We start from the raw sequence: 19489 nt of genomic DNA on the forward strand, positions 1-19489 counted from the left end.
TAGACAGAAACAGGTTGAACGGGATCTGTGACAGGGTCAGGGTGGGATTTCAGCTCACTGTAGTCCAGTGCAGTGTCCTTCATTAGTCTCAGGCATCAGCTGCTTCTGGGGGTCTCAGTCAGGTCAGCCGGTTTGAGGGGGATCAGGTGGTTCACAGGGTGTCCATGTCTGTTAGCCGTCAAGCTAGCAGGCTATCATTTCACAGGGAGGCCACAGAGGGCAGTGCTTAGCGCCCAGTGGTATGCTTTAATCACTGCACGGTCTCAACGGCAGGCTGTACCTGAAAATAGCAAATGTGTGTGACTCATAGAGTTGGTGTGTGTGCATGCGTGTTTGTATGTTTATATTTTTCCCATGCAATCTCCAGATGCCCATTTCAACAGCTCTGCTGCTATGCAGTTGTAAAAGTGAGAAGTGTGCTGAGGAGAAGCCCTGTTGGCATTTAACAGTCTCATTTCACCAGAAGAGATAAGCTGCAAACGGACTGTGCCAGGAAAATGCTATTCATATGATCCGCAGGTCTTTTAAGAGGAAAACAAACAACTGTCTCACCAAAATAGAAGAAGAGGAAGATAGAGGAGGAGGGAAACAAAACATGGAAAGATGGCCCTGAGGATGGCCGGGCTGTTCTAGCTGCCTGCGGGCATGTCGGCATCACAGTGTTCAACGAGCAGCATGTTAAACGTCAGAGCGAAGTTTGAGCTTTTTCTCCCTGACTTAGCCTCAGTAGCACTTGTATTCTCCAACAAGACTAAACCAAAGTATTGAATAGATTTTGATTAGCATGTTGAGAACAATTAGAAGGATTTCTTTTTGAAACCGAGCTCCTACCTGTGACAGATCCATCTTCATCAATCAGGGCTGGACTTCCCAATATCATCAGCAGAAGATATAAGCAGCTTCTTATGGAGAGATCTCAGAAATGTAGCTCTTAAACTGCAGCATATCTTTGGTATCACAACACAAATACATGTGATATAATGTTTAATGTATTAATTGCAGGTTTCTAAACTTATTATTGAGTCATTATAAGTATGTATATGCATGCTGGGTCGCACACATCTTGGGTTGCTGCACAGCACACTGATGCCTAACTCTACAGTAGCACAGGATTGCCGTACAATACGTATGTAGTAATATCATATGAGGGGATGATATTGCAGAATTTCCAGTAGCTTCACTCATAAATTAAACATAAAGATTAAAGACACCATAGTGCTAATGCATAGCTCCTGTTTCTAAGGAGGAATTCTCACTATCTGAGCTACTGGCAGATTTACAGTCCAGATCAAGAGTATATGTGGCACCAGTGAGCAGCCACTCCGAGTTCGAGCTTCAGATCCAGCTGATGCTGTGGTTGCTCATTCAGCATGACGATGATATCTCACTTTGCACATTAGATGGAGATGGCAAAATGCCGGGCAGGTTGGCAGGGGGTTTGTTTAAGTGACCTTAACAGGTGTAAATGTTGGACCACTATCAGAACTTTGTTTCTCTCCCTCCACATGCGTCTGTAAGGTCAACCTCCCTTCTTCCATTTATTTATTCCTCCTTCCAGCCTGATTTACTTTCTTGATATACTCCCTTCCTCTTCATCTGCCGTCTGCCTTCCAATCCCTCCCTTTTGATGTCTTCATTCCCTCCTCCTTTGATATTCAAGGGCAGATTAAGCAGTGAGGAGGTCCTTCGTTGTCCACTATGTGGCTTCTTCCCAGTTACTGCACATCCATTCAGCCTTATCATCTAATATCTCAAACAAAGGCACAATGCATTGACTATAATACATTAGCCAGAATATGTATTTCTGACAAATCTCCACACAGTAGTGTTTAATATTGTGCTTCCCAACATATTTATGAAAGGGTATGTGCCAAGTTTGGTGAAGATTGGATGGAACGTTCCAAAAGAAGCAAAAATCGTGCTTCCTTAAACATCCAAAATGGTGGACAAATTGTACTAGCACAAATGGGCATGGCCTGTATCAGTCAAACCAACTTATTCCAGGGATCCTGCTGCACAAAAATGTGCACTTGTTTTGGAAAGAAGTGGTGAATGACGAGAACAACAAGGAGTCTTTTGGCATTCATGTTGATGTTGCCTTGAATGCTGAGCGTATCATGTATTTGACTCCCCATGTCGTAACGGTGAGCTCACGAGTTCCTTTTGAAGGCAGCATAAATCAACAAATCACAAAACAGCAAATTGGTGACACTGTGGAATGCTTAACAGTTAGCCCAACAGGAAATGAACAGTTAGCCTACTTAGAACGTCGTATTAGCCTCAGACAGTTAGCTAGTGTAATGGCTACCTGTAATACTATTGTACCCGTAGAAACTGTTTCAACAAGGCTATTCGGGCAGTAGATAAAAGATGTCTGTTAATATTTGCGTCTCAAAATGGTGGATGTTACAGTGTCAGTTAACCTGCTGTGGATCTGTGCTCGTAACAGTTGCTATTAGCAACAGGATGTTCAGCTGAGACTAACTGCTGCAGGCAGAGTAACCGGTGTGTTTCTGGAGGGTTGAAACTACAGAAGGAGCTGATTGTTCAGAGCAGGCTGCAGCCGCGCGCCCTCTGACAGTCCTGACTTACTTTGCATTGTGGCGTTATGAGTGCCACCGGAGCCAAATGGTTACATGCATGACACATCTGTGATGCTGTTAGGCCTCTGACTACAGGACCACCCTCAGGTCAGCCAAGGCCCACTGTCAGAAGACCCTGAGCTCCAGCCCCATTCGCCCAGTCTGTAATCAACCCTTCATGATACCCTCACTCTGGTCCTGGCTGATCTTCCCTTACCCTGCTTACTGGACAGCACAGCAGTGAGGGTCTAAATGAAAGAGGGAAGGCAAATATGACAACCTGGCAATGGAAACGAGTTCAGCTAGTCATATACAATTCCTGGGCAATGTTGTGAGGCACAGCATAACATAGCAACAAGCACTCCCTCAGTTATGTTATTTCAGCTATGATTGTGACATTCAAGTATTTTCCCCCTGTCATAACTTTCTCGATGGAGTTATGGATTCATTACGTAAAGCTGTTCAGTCTGTGCCATTCAGTGCAGTCACTTTGCAATAAAACAAGTAGTAGCAGTGTTTCAGATTGCGTGATTTTGAAAGCTGTTCTTGAACATTTACACACTTTAGGGAGGTGGAATTATTAGAAACACCTCTTAGTTTATTTCAGTCAATCAGGATCAAAATCCCATGTCTCACTTCTCGTGAAGGAAGGAGAACGGGACTACAAAATCCACTCTGCATATTGATAACGCAATCCGATCAGTTTGGATGAAGCTTTCTTTAAGCGCTGCCCATTCTCAGCTAACATGTTGCCCGCTGTACGGCCGCTATTCACTGAGGGATTGCAAACACATTAGAACGGGTATTACTCTTAACGTTGAAGCTCGCATAACAGAAAGCCTCTTCAAGGTAATTGTACTCACTGGGCTTTTTGAATGGCCTGTGATTGCCTCCTCTGTGCATTCGGTACATGGTTCCTCCTGCAGGGTACAGCGTCATATAATGGGTTTTATAAACAGTGGATGGCTTGTAACTGCTGAACACGGCAGGTGCTGCCTTATTTAGAGGTGTCTGCTTCGCTCTGTGTTATAAGACTCCGGGTGTCAGGTCTTTTCTGCAGTGTCTTGGTGAAGAGTTGTATTTCCAAAATTGGAAAATCAGTTTTTTTCCCCCTCTTGCAAGACCCCCTTTGCTTCTTCGGGGCTGATGCACAGTATATGTTTCAGTTTCATTCTGGGTTAGAGGCAAAGTCGATGTCAGGTTTCAGTCAGAATTCAAAGAAACATCAATAAATTGTAGTTTCAGTGTTTCTCAAGGACAGTCAAAGGCCTGTTACCGTCGCTGTTGAGTTGTCTTCAGGATCATTTTTAATTACTGCATCGAGAACAATCCCTTTTGGGGAGTTATGGTAATCAAGCAAGCAGTCCTGCAATACTTTATTAATATGCATACACAGTGTAAAATTATTTAAAGCAGCATGCATTCACTGTGGAACACTCGTGTATAAGAGTTTGGTTTTAGACCATTTTTCTTTACATTGTGTAAATCAAATCAAGCCTGTATTGTTGGTTTTGCCTGTGACTGGTGAGTCCAGCCTTTTGGCAGAACAGGTTTTTTTTGCCCTCATTAAGATGTCTGATCAGCCTGCTCCCTCTTCCCTCTCTCTCTCTCTCTCTCTCTCTCTCTCTCTCTCTCTCTCTCTCTCTCTCTCGCTCTCATATGTTTTTTTGATGTGGAATTCAAAGCGGCTGCAAATGTATTTTTTATCTGGCACACATTTTGCTGAGCGTCCTGCCTACCCGTTCTATGCAAAGTGGGTTGAAGGAGAATGGTAATGACTTTGGCCTTATGGGACTCTAAATGAGTGAAGTTCAAACGCAGCCTGTACATCACAGCACCTGTCAATCAAACCGGGCCAGTGCCAGGTCTGCAAGCAGAGTGGGGAGCCAAAGAGTGTGTAGCATGTGTGTGTGTTTGTGTGTGCACATGTGTGTCTGCATGTTGCAAAGCTGTGGGGAGGGGAGGCGGGAGGTGGGGTGGAAGGATCAAAGCACCAAGGTTTGGTGCAGTGCAGAACAGGCTTCTCCTCTGCATACCTCCCCTTTTGTCAGCTCTTAACTCCAGAGATGTGCACTCTAGAAACCACACACACACACACACACACACACACACATACATGCACGCACACAGTTGGCATTTTAAAATAACTTATGCTGCTGCTTAACGCTTAAACAAAATACTGAAAAATGATACCTGTGGAGATGTTCATAGAAGAACCACGTGTTTAAGATGTGCTGATTGCCACGTGTCTCATTGTTTTGACACCTCTTTAACGCATTTGGGTGTGTGTATGGTCCAAGGACAACACTGCATTACTGGGCCACACCATCTACACTACACCAAAGCAAGCAACTCTGCCAGGAATTATTACTAGCGTGACCTTTTTAAACATAATACACTTGTTCGTTATGAGCTCATTGTGATTACAGACGAAGGAAATATTGCTGACCTCCTTTCTGTCAAAGCTTTGCCTGTGCGTCGCTACCAACAGAGACGTATCCTCAGTGCTAACAGTCACATTATCTAGTACATGTTACAAAATATCGCTGTTTAGGGCCAAATTGAATTAATAATCACACCAAGGAGACAGATAATGTGTTTATCGGCTGTTCTCAGCATGCTTGATGAGGAGGTTTGGTGAATGCATAAATTCTGTGGCTCATTAGAATTTAGCATAAATCCCAATGTCACACAAGCTTGAGCAGAGAAGCGCAAGCAAACGGTCTCTGATTCTGGATCAGCCCTATATTGTATTCATTTCGATTTTACACATATTGTTCAGAAAATAGGAATCAGCATGTCATTGCATTGGCCCTCTGAGCTCCTCTCTTCTGAAAGAGTCCATCCTTGAACGTACATCCCTAATGCACATAGATTTCAGATCCACAAGTACTAATATCCACAATAGCCACTGGAAAGCAATGGCTCAGCAGCAAACAGTGATTCTACTGCAGCTTTTCTGCTGTTGATGTAAAGTTCAGTTGAAAAATGACACACGGGGAATGAGTGGGGAAATAAAACAAATGATATAGAGCCTGATAATGCGAGTTGTGGCTCCCTGACAGAAGATTTGAATCATCAAATGGAGCGGGCAGCCCTTCCTACAATCACAATCAGATGTATTCAGGGAGCTGGATATTGGCTTTGTTGGGAGAAGAGTAGAATTCATGCAGTTTCCATGGAAAATATTATTCACTTGCCATAACTCCTGCTTTAAAATGAGGTCTGGGCAACAGATGACATAGCCACCAATACAGTTCAACTCAAATGAAACAAGCGGGGTCTATTAGCTTCAACAGATGTTTCATGTAATTGGATTAGCATCATGGTTTCACATATATTTCTTCACCATTTGTGTGAATCGCGCTGATCTCAGTCGAAAGCCTTTTTGATTAAAACGTGAAATCAGAGGTATTTGCAAACCTATGCGTTTGTCGTTATTGGAAATAAAGCTGTGGAGCAGTAAATCTGTTAGAGCTGAGAGAAAAGTCAGAGCTGCTCCACCAACAAATGAGCAGGACACGCTCTGTAAATTTCTCAAATGTTGCCCGTTTGTGTGTGTTTAGGTTTGATGGAAACTTCAATACCAACGTCTCCAAGACCATCTGCTGTGACAGACTTTCCCCCACCGTCAACAGCCGAGCTTTCAACCCTGGACGGGACCTCAACTCAGGTTTGTTAGACGCATGCGCACACACACAAGCACAGACAAGAATTTGCTGGTATACAGGCTGACCTGGTTTAACAAACGACAAATGGCCAGACAAAGCTTACACCATTTAAGCTTTGGAATCCATTTCTTTACCTGTGGACTGTGTGCTCAATGCTGAATAATTGCCATTGCAACCAGTTTTTAATTCAGAAGTTGCATGATCTCTTTTATTCCTCTTACCCTCTGAAATGTTAAAAGGAGAGGACATTGATCTGAGATGGAAATAATTAGCTGTGTATGTCCATAGAGATGTTTTTACAGTCTCTCCTGTACGTCCTCACTCACACGTTCTTCTCTTTCTCTTTCCGTCTCTCTTCTGTTTTTTCCTTTCCTTTGATTTTTAAAATGATTTTTATAGCCTGAGATCAAATGCGCTCTGTTTGACTTTGAACTCTGTCTGCAATTGTATTGAGGTCGTATATGTTTTTATCGTCTTGCTGTTAAGGGCTCTGTCAGTTCTGTCCTCGCTTTACCTCGAGTGGAATTCACATCAGTTGTCACCAGTGTCAGGCGTGTTCGTGGTGTTATGGCATACATGAAACCTCAACATTGTCCTCAGAAGTCGTGCTCGAGAGAGGCACGGAAAACAGTTTGAGTTCTTGCCGCTCCCACAATACATTTATTGAGGCTCCAGATTGCATGAGCACATTGCAGAATATTACCATGTAAAACCCACATGTGTCTGCGCCACATATGTCGGGCTGCATTTGATTAGGAAGAAAATGGACCAAATTGACTCAAAACCGGGCAAAGGCCAACTTTCCCCTGCTGGTTTTTCTGTTGTGTTGCCATTGCTTCCTGGATGGTGTGTTCTTTCTGCGTTTGTGACACGAACAGGCTGTATTTCACCAAATATGACACCGCGTTTCAGGTTCAGTCACACATTGTAAAGTCACTACTAAAATAATAGACAAGAGATGGACTTTAACCTTCAGATATCACTTGATACAAAACTGGTTTAAGACAAGATAAGATAACACTTCCTTCCTAACAATCCCTGCTGGGGAAATTAGGGTGTTACAGGCAGCAGCAATAGTTTCAGGAATATGAAGCATATTGAACCCTTTCTCCCTCGCTTGCCCCCCCATCTTCCTTCCTTTTTTACATGAAGCCCCCAGCATCATTTATTCTTCTGCCATCCCATTGCTGCCCCCACCCCTCCTGTTTTTTCCAGAGATCCCAGCCTGCTCCTCTCTCTGCAGACCATTCATAATGACTGCCATTCATAACACGTCACCATCGCCTGGGTTTTATTTTCCTTACAAGCCAGTCACGGCGAGTTCATGTTACCCCTCCGTCTCCCCTCTCCTCTCCCTGTCCCTCACACTCAGCCCTCCTTGACCCCCAAGTTCCCAGCGTATTCATTCTCTCCCATTTGTCTCAGCCCAGTCTAAACAAGCAGCTACAGAGAGGAAGGAGGGAGGGAGCGGGTGAGAGAGTGAGGGATAATTGAGAGGGAGAGGATGATGAATGAAGGGTAAGAAAAGAGGGGCGAGAGCTGATTGAAGTGGAGTAATTGTATCAAGACTGTATTGTATTCCTTCCATCATCTCTCCTCTCATCTTCCATTTTCCTTTTTTTGGGAGAGAGATGGTGGATATGGGAGGCATCAGTAGTGATACCAGCAGGTGGAAGTGAAGCGACAGGTAGATGAGAGATGACTGGGGTGGAGTGCTGTGTGATTAGAGGACTAGTTTGATCAATTTTCTTCCCTCCATCCATTTTTTCCATTTGCTGCCTTCCTTCCTGCGCAATTTCATCCATTTCTCTGGCGTTGAGTTGTTATGTCACTTCCAATTTGCCATTGTGCCTCCAATATTCTCTGTATCCTTCTCATCCCCGTCCCTCACATGTCTTGGTTCCAAAAAGCTGCATTGCTCAGATCTAAATTGTGTGTGTGTGCACTTATGTACATATTTATATTTGGCTGATTGGTCCACTGCTCAGACTTTTGGTCTCGCACTGAGGTCCACACTCAAGTATCTCAACTAATATTTCATTGATTGATGTGGAATATTGTACAGACATTAACGGCCCACAGAGGAAGAATTGTAACGACTTTGGTGGTCCCCTGACCTTCCATCTAGCCCCGTTAGCAGGTCCTGTGAAATATGTCAACATGGCTCAATGGATTGCCACAAAATTTGATAGAGACCTCTAATGTTCCCAGCCAATAGATGTCTCCTGTAGTGACAGCACGAGGTCCATGCTGGTTTTGTGTGAAACGTCTGAGCAACTATTCAATGGATTGCCGTGGCATTCATGATCCTCTCAGGTTGAATTGTGACAACTATGGTGATCCCTTCGCTTTCCATGTAGCATCCTCATGGTTGGGATGCTAACATGCTAAAATAAGATCAGCGATAACATAACTGTTTAACATCTGCATGTATGCATTATGAGCATGCTGATGTTAGGATTTAAAATAAAGCACCACTGTGCCAAAGTCTCACAGAGCAGCAGGCTTGGCTGTTGTTCACTCAGTCATGCATGGAGAAAACACTAATAAGGAAACTGTACTGATTTTTAAACCGTAAAATCTCTTGAAGTCCGGCATACTGAAGTCTCTCCAGCTATAAAAATAATTCTTGAGCTGGATGTGAAAGTATTCTGGCTCTACACAATGTTTCCCCCGCTGCCTCTCTGATGTCTGCCCTCCTTCTTGCTCCTCTCCTTGTGTTTTCACATCTAACTCTGTGAATTAAAGGTTCATTTCAACCAAACCAGAGTTGATGATTGTTTGTGGAACAGTGGAAAGACAAACCAAGAAGGGTTTTTTTTGGTTCTTGTCAAATGTGTTTTCCATTGTAATTGAATTTCTGTAAAAGGAGTGTGGTGGCTTTGAACTGAGCGATAAAGCGGCTGTTCCTGGTTTAACACAAAGGATCTTTAACAAAAAGGTCTGTCTCTGTAGGGATCCTTTCCATAGTGTTGTAACACACTGAGAGCAAAAACTGTTGTCTCCATTAGTCACTTAAACACAGACACATGGGAAAATATGGCCCATAAACAAATAACATCTGATGAAATTTCTCCCATTTGTCCGGGACATTGACGTCTTTTGGGACATGAGCACCAGCACCAGTTTTTCTTAATTGAAATTGTGATTTAAATGACAGTCTGGAGCATGTTCAGGCTATCTTTTGTAAAATGAAAGAGAGCGAGAGATGTAGCATTGTGCCACCCCGAGCACCACTGTCAAACAGCTTCTAAAGTAGGTCAGGATGAAGATGCACTTGGTCTAACTTGTTCAGATTTCTGCGCAGTATCCGGATCATTTTCTCCTAACATGTCATACTTAAGCTGTACGTATGGTGTGTTTACTTAAGGACGTGGATGCAGATGCATCAAAGCAGATCATTACAAATAGCAGTATTATGGTTGGAGGAAATAGGTGCAGTTTGGGTCCTATGTCTTGGCTTGTCCATCTGTTTCTGGGCAGATCTAAACATCAGTGGCAGAGTGGAGCACTGTAGCCTGACAGATGTATATAGAGCCCTTCTTCCACTGTCAACACAACTGAGTGTTTCCTGTTTATATGGGCCTCTGGGATGGATGGAGTGACGAGGCAGGGATGATGTATGATTGTGCAAGAACCTGCCGTGCCTCAGAAAAGCTCTCTCCAAGTACACGTCTCCAGAGGTGCATGTTGGTATAGTGTTTGGCAGTTGGATGGTTCACAGTTAACTAATTATGAATAAATTCATTTTGTTGTGTATTTTCATGTTAGTTGAAGATTTCACACGTGATTTTTCACCCCTCCCAGAGAAAAAACTCTTTTTTCCTTGTCTTTGGCTGGTAACAGTACTGGAGGGTTGGAAAAGGTCAAAACAGGTTCTCTGTAACAGGTGATTAATTCAATGTGACCACAAGCGGAGAACCGCATTTTTAGACTCTTTAGACCCAGCTGACATGCAAGACTGGCTGTTAGTATAGACCTAATTAACAAGATATTTGAAATCCTCCCCCCGCCTCTGGAAACCTCCATCTGAAGAATAACAAATAGTCCCTGAATGGCAAAATAGTGAATGCATACAGCTGCTAATGACCTGCAGAATTCACCATGAATATTTATTAGGAGTAAGAAATTATTTATGGTAATACGTGACAAATCAAACCAAACTTCCACTTAGAATATATTATATTGGGCTGAATTTTATAGATTCAGTTCAAGACAAAAACAAGTAGTAGTGTTGTGTGGCAGAAATGGAAATTGCAGTTTGTTTTTTAACCCTATAGCAGGAGCTTCTGAACTGTCAGCCTGCTAATTGATTTGCATCCGAACAAGATCTGTGCTATGTAGTGAATCTATGTAGAGCATTAGTTATTTGGGTATACTGTTGGAGGACTTGAGGTGATCGGATTTGCCACGGTTGGTCTGCATATCTATATTTTTTAAGAAAAGAAATCGATTTAACAGTTGCTTTTTTGTTTCATGGTATTTAAGGGAAAGTCTGCTTTGAAGGCTATGCTCTTTTTCCTTCCCTCTCCGTCTCTGTTTTCAAAAGTTTCTATTTGTGTCTCTCTAACTCCCTCCCCCCTCCTCCCCCCCAACTCTTTGTGAAAGGCCGTCTTGTGTTGCGGAAAGGAAGTTGCCGGCTTTGTGACGGGGTCTCTGTGAAGATACTGTTGACTCTCTGACCCAGTAGAAGAAGAAATCTGTCTGTTAGTGTTGAGCAAATAGTTGCTCAGTGTCTCTGCAGAGGTTGAAGTTAAAACTGTTATTTCAGCTTGCACTGCAGTCACAGTTATGACACAGCGATTGACATCCGGTATCCACATGAAAGACATGTACTGTACACTTGACTGTAGCTGAACAGCCTTTTCTTCATGGATGTATTTGATTCTGTGAGAGGTGTAATTGGGAGAATGCATTTATATGTTTATACCTTAGGTGGGGTGGGGTACTGGGGTGGCCCAAGTGGAGCGCTGAGTTCTGCAGGGGTGGGATGAGGAAACACACACACACACACACACATACACAGAATCGGAATAGCATTAAGTTACCATTTCTCATATGTGTGCAGCAGCTCGTTTACATGATTAATTGAGATTCCCCAAGTGAAACAGTAGATGTTTTCAGCTGTCCTTTACAGTGACTCATATTATTTTTCACCGTGTGTTCAGATAGAACTCAAAGGGATTTTTAGAGGTGTCGTGATTACATCTCAAGGTTACATCCCAATTCCTGTGTCTGACTGTTAAAAATCGTTCCGTTCCACCATCAGTGGACATTCCAATACTCTTATTAGTGCTCTGAGGAGCGAGGGTTGAGGGATGAGGATACATGAGGCCAGCTCTGTGGAAGCGTTTGACCTGACTGGCACTCCTCTTAATTGAAAATATGTTCATGGTGGGATGCTGCAGCTGGTCGGACTGATCTGAAACGTCACTGCAGTTTTACGCCAAAGTGTTCAGACAAATAAAGAACCAACTCAAGTTTTACATTTGCTTTCTGATTTACCATCATATTAAAATAGTGGATCTGTGTTAGCTGTATGAGTATCAGAGCTTTCGTTTGGTTTACTCTTCTGTTTTACCTCCTTGTCTTTCCTCCTGCCTTTGTTTTTCCTTCCTCATATTACTCCTCTATGTTTCCGTCTTTCCTCCTTTATCCCTCCCTCTTTTTTAACATAGTCGCTGTTTTTTCTCTGTCTCTTGCCTCAACAGTGTTGGCAGACAACCTGAAGTCTAACCCGGGGATAAAGTGGCAGTACTTCAGCTCAGAGGAGGGCATCTTCACCGTCTTCCCTGCCCACAAGTTCCAATGCAAGGGAAGTTACGAGCACCGTAGCAGGTACGGACCAGCCTCTCCTTTTGCCTCACGTTTGCTTTTCTTTTATTGTCCAACTCAAATTTGCAGACAAGCACAAACACAATTTATCACTCATTTTGCAAAACGTGCTCCTCCTCCTCACCCTTGCGCTCCCTCTCTGTCCTCCTCTTCCTCACCCCTCCTCTCTGTCAGTTGCTGTGGGGTGGCCCAGAGGGCACGCTGATGGCATGCCGCCCTCACACACCCTGACCACACATGCCCTTGGCAGGAATGTGGCTCGGTACCACTAAAGCCTGTTGGAATTTCACACCTCCAGTGTTGTGGGTTTTTTAGTGGCCTCGGCTGAAAGACATCTCTCTCTCCCTCGTCTTTTCTTTCTGTATTCTTTTGTCTCCCTCCTGCTTTTTTTGCATTTTTTTCTCACTTTTTTTTTTTTTTTTTAATCACGTCTGTTGGATTTTTTTTCCCCTTGCTGTTCAAGTCAGTGAGCTGGCATCCAGCCACGAGCGAACTGACATTTCTTGGCTTGCTTCAAGTGTGAATGAGGCTTTGTGAGTGCATCACTCCCCTTCTCTGCCCTGTGTTAGTGTCTCCTTGTCCAGCAGACCACACACAGACAGGCGCTGACCCCCCTACCCTCTGCACCCCCACCATACCACACCAAGCTGATAATATACATACATTAGCGCATACACCACATTTCGACCTACGTCTATGCCAACAGCAGGGCGGCAGTGAGCACAGGCTGCTTTTTGCACATCGGTCATTTATCTTTTTAACAGTCGCTAACAAACGGTCCATCACAACGTCATTGCAAGTTCAATATGTTCAGTTTTTTTATTTTATAATTCAAAAACATGTCAGCATGAACTGAAAAGTAAAATTCCTTTTGTAACTTTCAAATACGCTGGAGTCATAGGAAGCCGTGCTCACATGGTTTTAGATAAATTACTCAGAAATGACAGCGTGAAATGCAGAAAACGTTGAACATCCACCAGAAATAATAGTTAAGGAAAGGGGATCTCTTGTGAAAACTGTAGCTGACAGCAGGCTGGAGAAAAAAATGAAGCTCTGACAAAAGCTAACAGATGAGGAAAAGGTGAAAGAGAAAGACAGAAGACTTTTGGTTAGTTTAGTTATCAGATAGGGGAGACAGTTGCAGAGTCGCGTCACTGCTTGTGGTTAACATTTTCTGTAGGTCATACAAAAGAACATCATATGTTTCCATAGTTAATGCACATAAATCTAATGGTTCCCTGTTTATTTTATTATCACTGTACATGTGTTACTGAGAAGTCAAGTGTCTGACCTGGACATGCGTGTTTGTGTGTGGTCCTGCAGGCCTGTGTATGTGTCTGCGGTGCGTCCTCAGTCTAAACACATTGTGGTGATGGTGGACCACGGAGCGTCTGTAACAGACACCCAGCTTCAGATCGCCAGGGACTCAGCACTGGTCATCCTCAACGCCGTAGATGAACATGACAAGGTCAGTGCAAGGGAAAAGACTGGATTTCTCAAACCTTGCACATTTAGAACTCATATTTACAAGTTTACAGAGCGACAAATGTGCTTAAATGCTTTCAAAAAAGCCATAAACTCTGAGACATCAGTGGTGAACGAAGAGGTTTTTTTCATTTCATCCCATTATCGCTCCTCTGCAGATCTCTATTCTGTCAGTGGCAGAGACGGTTCGCTCCTGTTCTCTGGACCAGTGCTATAAGAGTCTGCTGTCTCCAGCCACCAGTGAGACCAAGAGGAAGATGAGCACCTTCATCTCCAACATCAAGGCCTCTGATGGAGCCACACAGCACGCAGCAGGCTTCCAGAAGGCCTTCCAGCTGCTCCGAAACACCAGCAGTGTGTGCAAACAAAGCACCAGTGAGTAGTAATGTTGTAAAATTGTGGTGATGCTGCTTATTAGGAACGTGCACAGTTGTCTGCGTGCTGCCTGACTGATCAGTTCCAGCTCTTGTGCTCAGGTTTTTAGGGACACATTTTGCCTTTCCCAACATAACCCACGCTGTTGTCTTTTTATTTCATATTAGTTGACAGGAGTGTTGAGTTAATTGTCTGTCCTCGATCAGCCACAGACATGGTGATCATCTACCTGTCGTCTGGTATCACGTCTCGAGAGTCGTCCGAGCAGGAGAAGAGAGCGACGCTCAGTGTGGTCAGAGAGGAGAACCGACACCTCAACAACTCGGTCATGATCCTCACCTACGCTCTTATGAACGGTGGGTCACTCATTCTTTTTGGATTGGTTTTAATTGGTCATCACCTGGGTGTGATTTCTCGTTCATGACGCTATTGCTGCAGGTGACCTGAAATTAAAAGTAAAAATGAAGACAAAATGCAGAATACCTGCGCATTTCCCTATACAATAATTCTGCAGAAAATAATTTTTTGAATACCATCATCACCAAGATTTCACTGTTGATTTTTTTTTTCTTTCCAAATTTCACCATTTTTTAAATCTCAAAAAACAACAAACTAATAAATTCCAAGATTTGTTTTTGAAAATAAGATCTTAAGGAGCTCTTGAACTAAGGTGAGACCAGCATTTTAGAGTGTGGACTTTAATTTCACAGTATTTATTTATTAATGCCATGTAAGTCTTAATCTTGTATATAATTTTTGGCACTGTGTATAATTTGGATTTTGTGGATTTTGGATATCTGCTTACTGATGTGTTCTATTTTCAACCTTTCCTACTTTTTACGGCAGCTGCTACACAACAGTTTCCCCCAGAATAAATAAAGTGCTATCTTATCTAAAATAAACACTGAAGAGCTGTCTCCTTCGAGCTTATCTCCCATATTGCAACACTTAGTTGTATAAATTGTTTTACTTCACTTGGGTACTGAGAACAGAAGCCCTGCTGAAAAGAAAAACAAACCTTTTAGGAATAAAGCACAAAATAACCATTTTTGGCCAAGCATTAGTCACATGCTCTCCACATTAATGTTGATTGATTTATTTGTTTTCTTGTTTTGCACACATCTACAGCTTCACCCCCTTTTGGCTCCGCTGGGAGCTGCTTCTGTGTGTTACATTTATTTTCTCTGTGTTCTTGGGTACAGTGTGCTCAAGAGAAGACTGAAGGTTAGAGAGGCGCTCAGACACCTCAAAGGCTTTTTTTTTTTTCCATGCGCGTGTGTTGTCGTGGTGTGCGTGTGCTTCCTTTTCCTCTGCCTCCTCTAATTCCCACCTCCCTCTGCAACACACACACATGCACACACACACACACTCGCCTCTGCTGCGCATGCATTAGTCCACCATTAATACAAATGGTTTTTGCATCTGAGAATGGAAATGAGGTACATCTAAGAGAGGGGAGAGAGAGACTTCAAAGGCTGTACTGCTCACTCTGTGTGTGACTGACAGAGGACCTTGGTTGTTTTAAGAGCTCCATGATGAAAAGGATGCAGAAATCTATCATCCTCTGAGTTTATTAGCATTGCATATCCAAAAAAACATTTGTTTGTGGCAGACGCTGTTGCACACAGCTGAAAGGCCCGCTTTGGGTGTGTGCGTCTTATTCCCTGCATCCCCTGCCAAATGTGAAGTGCTGATTGTTCAAGGAGCATCAGCAGTCTCATGGCAGCATAATGCACAGTTGTTTGTTTGTCTGTGTATGGTAGCCTGTATAAACTGCTCTCCTGCCAGCTAGAGTATGGACTCTACCCTACATGTTGACCATTACCTTCATAGGTAGTAGCTGTTTCTTTTTTTTTTTTAATTCATTAAAACATTTAAATGTCTACAAAATACTGAAAAATCCCCCATCACAGTGGACCCTTCGCTTAACCCCACCCTCCTTAGTTATGGCTGCCATGCCTGTCAATCTTACCATTCTTGCTATGCACACACAGTTTACAGCGTTAACAATAAGATAAGATAAGATAAGCTTTATTAATCCCACAGCACGGACATTTGCAGTGTCACAGCAGCAAAGGGGATAGTGTGATGGTAAGAAGCATCAGTAAAAAACAGTGGCACGTTAACCATTGATGTTCACAGTCATTTTTGAACTTCGATTGCTCACAGAGGTAAACAAAGGCAGGCCTCTCAATTATAGCTGATGGCTGAGCATTTAGGATTTTGATGACTCTCATTAGCAGATTTTTTTAAGTGTAGTTTGCCAGTGTCAGCTAATGATAATGCTTAAACTCCACCAGAACCATGTCAAAGGGTTGACCAATACAAAGTTTACATTATTTAAAACTGAGCATTTTTGAGGCTGGAACCAGTGAATCTTTTTAGTTGCATGAATGACTGAAACAATGAATTCATCTTTCAGGATTCACAGAATTTTCCTCCAATTGATCAAATGTTTCAGCTCTATTTGCTTTTCTGTAGATGTGATCTGATTGAAGGCCCGTTCATAGATATTTCAAGGCAGCCAGTTGCATTGCATTCAGTTTCTCTTCAGTTACTTTCTCTTAGATGTAGCTTTAGTTACATGTAACTTTGCCATCTGCAAGAAACAATAGAGAGGTCATTAGGAATTTTTTAACAGTGGAAACAGCTTCATCATTTTCAGCTGATCAGTCTTGTGAGTTAATGTTCGCTGAGTCAGAATTTATCTGGAAAAGATGTTTCCAGATTTTAAGAATGCGTTGATGGCTATATACTGAAATGTAGTGAGAAATACTAACACAAGAAAACTTTGCAGAGTGTCTTTCAAGAGGTCATCACACCCAGTAGTCAATCCTGAATGAAGGTGAACAGAAACCTGTGCTGTCAGCAGAATTTCTCCTTGATGTTTGTTTGACATTGCCACCCATGACGACATTGCCTCTCCTCAGTTGTCCAGCGTGATGATCAGCAGAGCAGAGCCTTGGCATTAGAAAGGGATTCTGCTGTAATCCAGTCAATGATTGGATAGTGGCAGACATTCTGCGCTCTATCCTTCCAAATAGGTTGTGGGATGCCAAATGTTCCAGGTGACAGCTGCACAGCCATGGTGATCCACTCTCCTCTAAATGACCTTGCGAGGGTTGGAAAGATAGAGTCTGAACTGTGTGTTAACGTCTCAGCTGCACATTTTCTTTAAAGTGATGAAGGATTTATTCATGTTATGATCTCTGAGCTTCACAGATGACAATTGTGTTTGGCAGACGCAGGGGATTGTATGAATAAAGCTTAGAGAGATCATGACACGGGATCACAAGTCCGGGCCTGCATGTATGAAATATCTCTGCTGCTGATGCCGATGAAGTCTGGGAAATCCGTGTGGCAATGTATAGCATGCACTTTGATTAATGATCCCCTTTAATGCAGGCCTCTTGCTGAAATGTATGAGGTTAAATACGCCTCTTTTTTCAATGATTCTTCATGAATTCAGGTTTGGTGGCAGATTTTTTTCCAGCTCCTTGAAGGAATTGTTTTTAACAGGCAAAGCCAACAGTGGGTTGCCTTTTATAAAAGGATTTTGAGTCATGTGCTCTTCAGTGAAGAGCTGTTTACTCTTTTTACCTCCTGTCAGCCACTCCCTCCTCTTTGCAGTTGCACAGTTACCCCGTTCAGTCGGCCTGTAGCCATGCCGTCAGTTACGGATTTGTTCTTAATATCCCTGTTTGATCAAACCAAACAAATGCTCTCATTGACTCTCCCTGCCTATCCTAATCTCATTCACTATCCCATTCCCTCCTCCTTCAGAGGGAGTAACCGGCCTGAAGGAGCTCGCCTTCTTGAGGGATCTTGCGGAGCAGAATTCGGTTAAATATGGTGTCGACCGAATGTCCGACCGAGACCGCTCCGCCGTGGCGTCCTCATCTGGATCAGCAGGAGCTGCCATGATGCCGGTGGTGAAGGGAAGCATGATGGTACTAAACCAGCTGAGCAACCTGGAGACAACGGTGGGCCGCTTCTACATTAATCTGCCCAATCGCATGATCGACCTGGCCCGCTTCAGCCTTCCCTACGCTGACCCCATGGGAGACGGTGAGTGGTTTGGACGGAGAGTCTGCACTAATATCGGATGACATTTACATTTGTGGCCAGAACAGCAAAGGTTCTCATCCAGAACAAGTGAAGGTCAATTGAATAAAAGTGAAGCGAAAGATCATAGATTGATATGAATTGCAGTTACAAGAAATGTGAAAGAATAGTTCAACCTTCCAGGAAATACACTCACTTATTTTCATGAGTTGATGAGCAGATTGACACAACTCCTATATAACCTTACCACAAAGGTAGAGTCAGCAGACACTTAGCTTAGCATAAAGACTGGAAACCGGGAGCAGCTAACCTGGCTCTGTCTAAATGTAAAAAGCTTACCAGCACATCTTACGTTAGATTTTGTTTGTGTAATCTGTACAAAATAACTAAATGTAAAAACAAGAACTTGTAGTTTCACATGGAGTAACATGCTGGGAGTATTTTTTGCCCGGACCAATGACTTGGCAGGGCAGATCAAGTAAACAGGATATAATGTGTTAATTAATGAGCTTTGGAGGTTTTACCTTTGGACAGAGCCAGGCTTAGCGGTTTCCCTCTGCTTCCAGTCTTTATGCAGAGCTAATTGCCTTCTGGCTCTAGGTTCATATGACATGAGAGCTCTGTTGATCTTCTGATGCTTTTGCATTTCCCAAAAATGTCAAACTATTCTAAACTGTTAAAATTGTGTTCTGCACAGAAATGAATGAAACAGACAGTGAGCTCAAAAAGAGATCAGTTCAGCGTATGGAGCTTAAACAAGGCTGAGATGTTGCATGAACTTGACTTTGCTTCTCGCTCGTCTTTCTCCAGGGTTCATCATGACCGTGAGCCGGCCGTGTTATTTCGGTAACCTGCTCCTTGGCGTGGTTGGGGTGGATGTGAACCTGGCCTACATCTTGGAGGATGTCACCTACTATCAAGACTCACTGGCTTCATACACATTCCTCATTGACAACAAAGGTCAGTCACACAGGGGCAGGTGAGGTGGGAGTAATCGGGCTTCAAACTTTCCCACACACTCCCATGGTCTCATGGTCATCACATAAGAATTAGCAGGACTGTGTACCGCAGTGCAGGAAATGGTGTCCTTTCCAACTTATGGTCAGCCACATGAACAGTGTTTGCAGGTATGCAGCCAAATAAGGCTTTAGCTCATGTTCTCCAAATAAAGCTTTCTCCATGTGCAGGAATAACAGGTCAGAGACAAACAAACACAGCAGAACAAATCAGCAGGACAAATCAGCCGCTCATTGCCTGTTGCTCAGATTTCTAAGCCAGTAACAATACAAGCAACAATCAGGAGAAGTTGTCTTACGGCCTACAGGTCCAACAGACTCCAGCGGTCTGCAAGACCTCCCTGTGTGTATTCAGGGTATCAATCTTTATTAGTCACAGCCTTAGAGAAATGGTTGGGAGAGTCTATTTTGGTGTTCTTGTTTCACATAAAAGTGGAATTCCACTTTATTTTGTCCATCT

At 43.2% G+C, this 19489-nt stretch overlaps 1 protein-coding gene across 1 annotated transcript in view; it reads left to right on the forward strand.

The window, feature by feature from the left end:
• The window catches only part of cachd1 (cache domain containing 1), an 81142-nt gene that overhangs the window by 40356 nt on the left and 21297 nt on the right, over window positions 1–19489 (forward strand). Inside the window, exons 4-10 of the mRNA XM_076724237.1 lie at window positions 6149–6255; window positions 11965–12091; window positions 13412–13556; window positions 13732–13948; window positions 14155–14304; window positions 17732–18016; window positions 18824–18973. Of these exons, the coding sequence (XP_076580352.1) occupies window positions 6149–6255; window positions 11965–12091; window positions 13412–13556; window positions 13732–13948; window positions 14155–14304; window positions 17732–18016; window positions 18824–18973 (1181 nt within the window). The remainder of the gene's footprint in view (window positions 1–6148; window positions 6256–11964; window positions 12092–13411; window positions 13557–13731; window positions 13949–14154; window positions 14305–17731; window positions 18017–18823; window positions 18974–19489) is intronic.

This window comes from Chaetodon auriga, chromosome 3, assembly GCF_051107435.1.
Source record: "Chaetodon auriga isolate fChaAug3 chromosome 3, fChaAug3.hap1, whole genome shotgun sequence".
NCBI lineage: Eukaryota > Metazoa > Chordata > Actinopteri > Chaetodontiformes > Chaetodontidae > Chaetodon > Chaetodon auriga.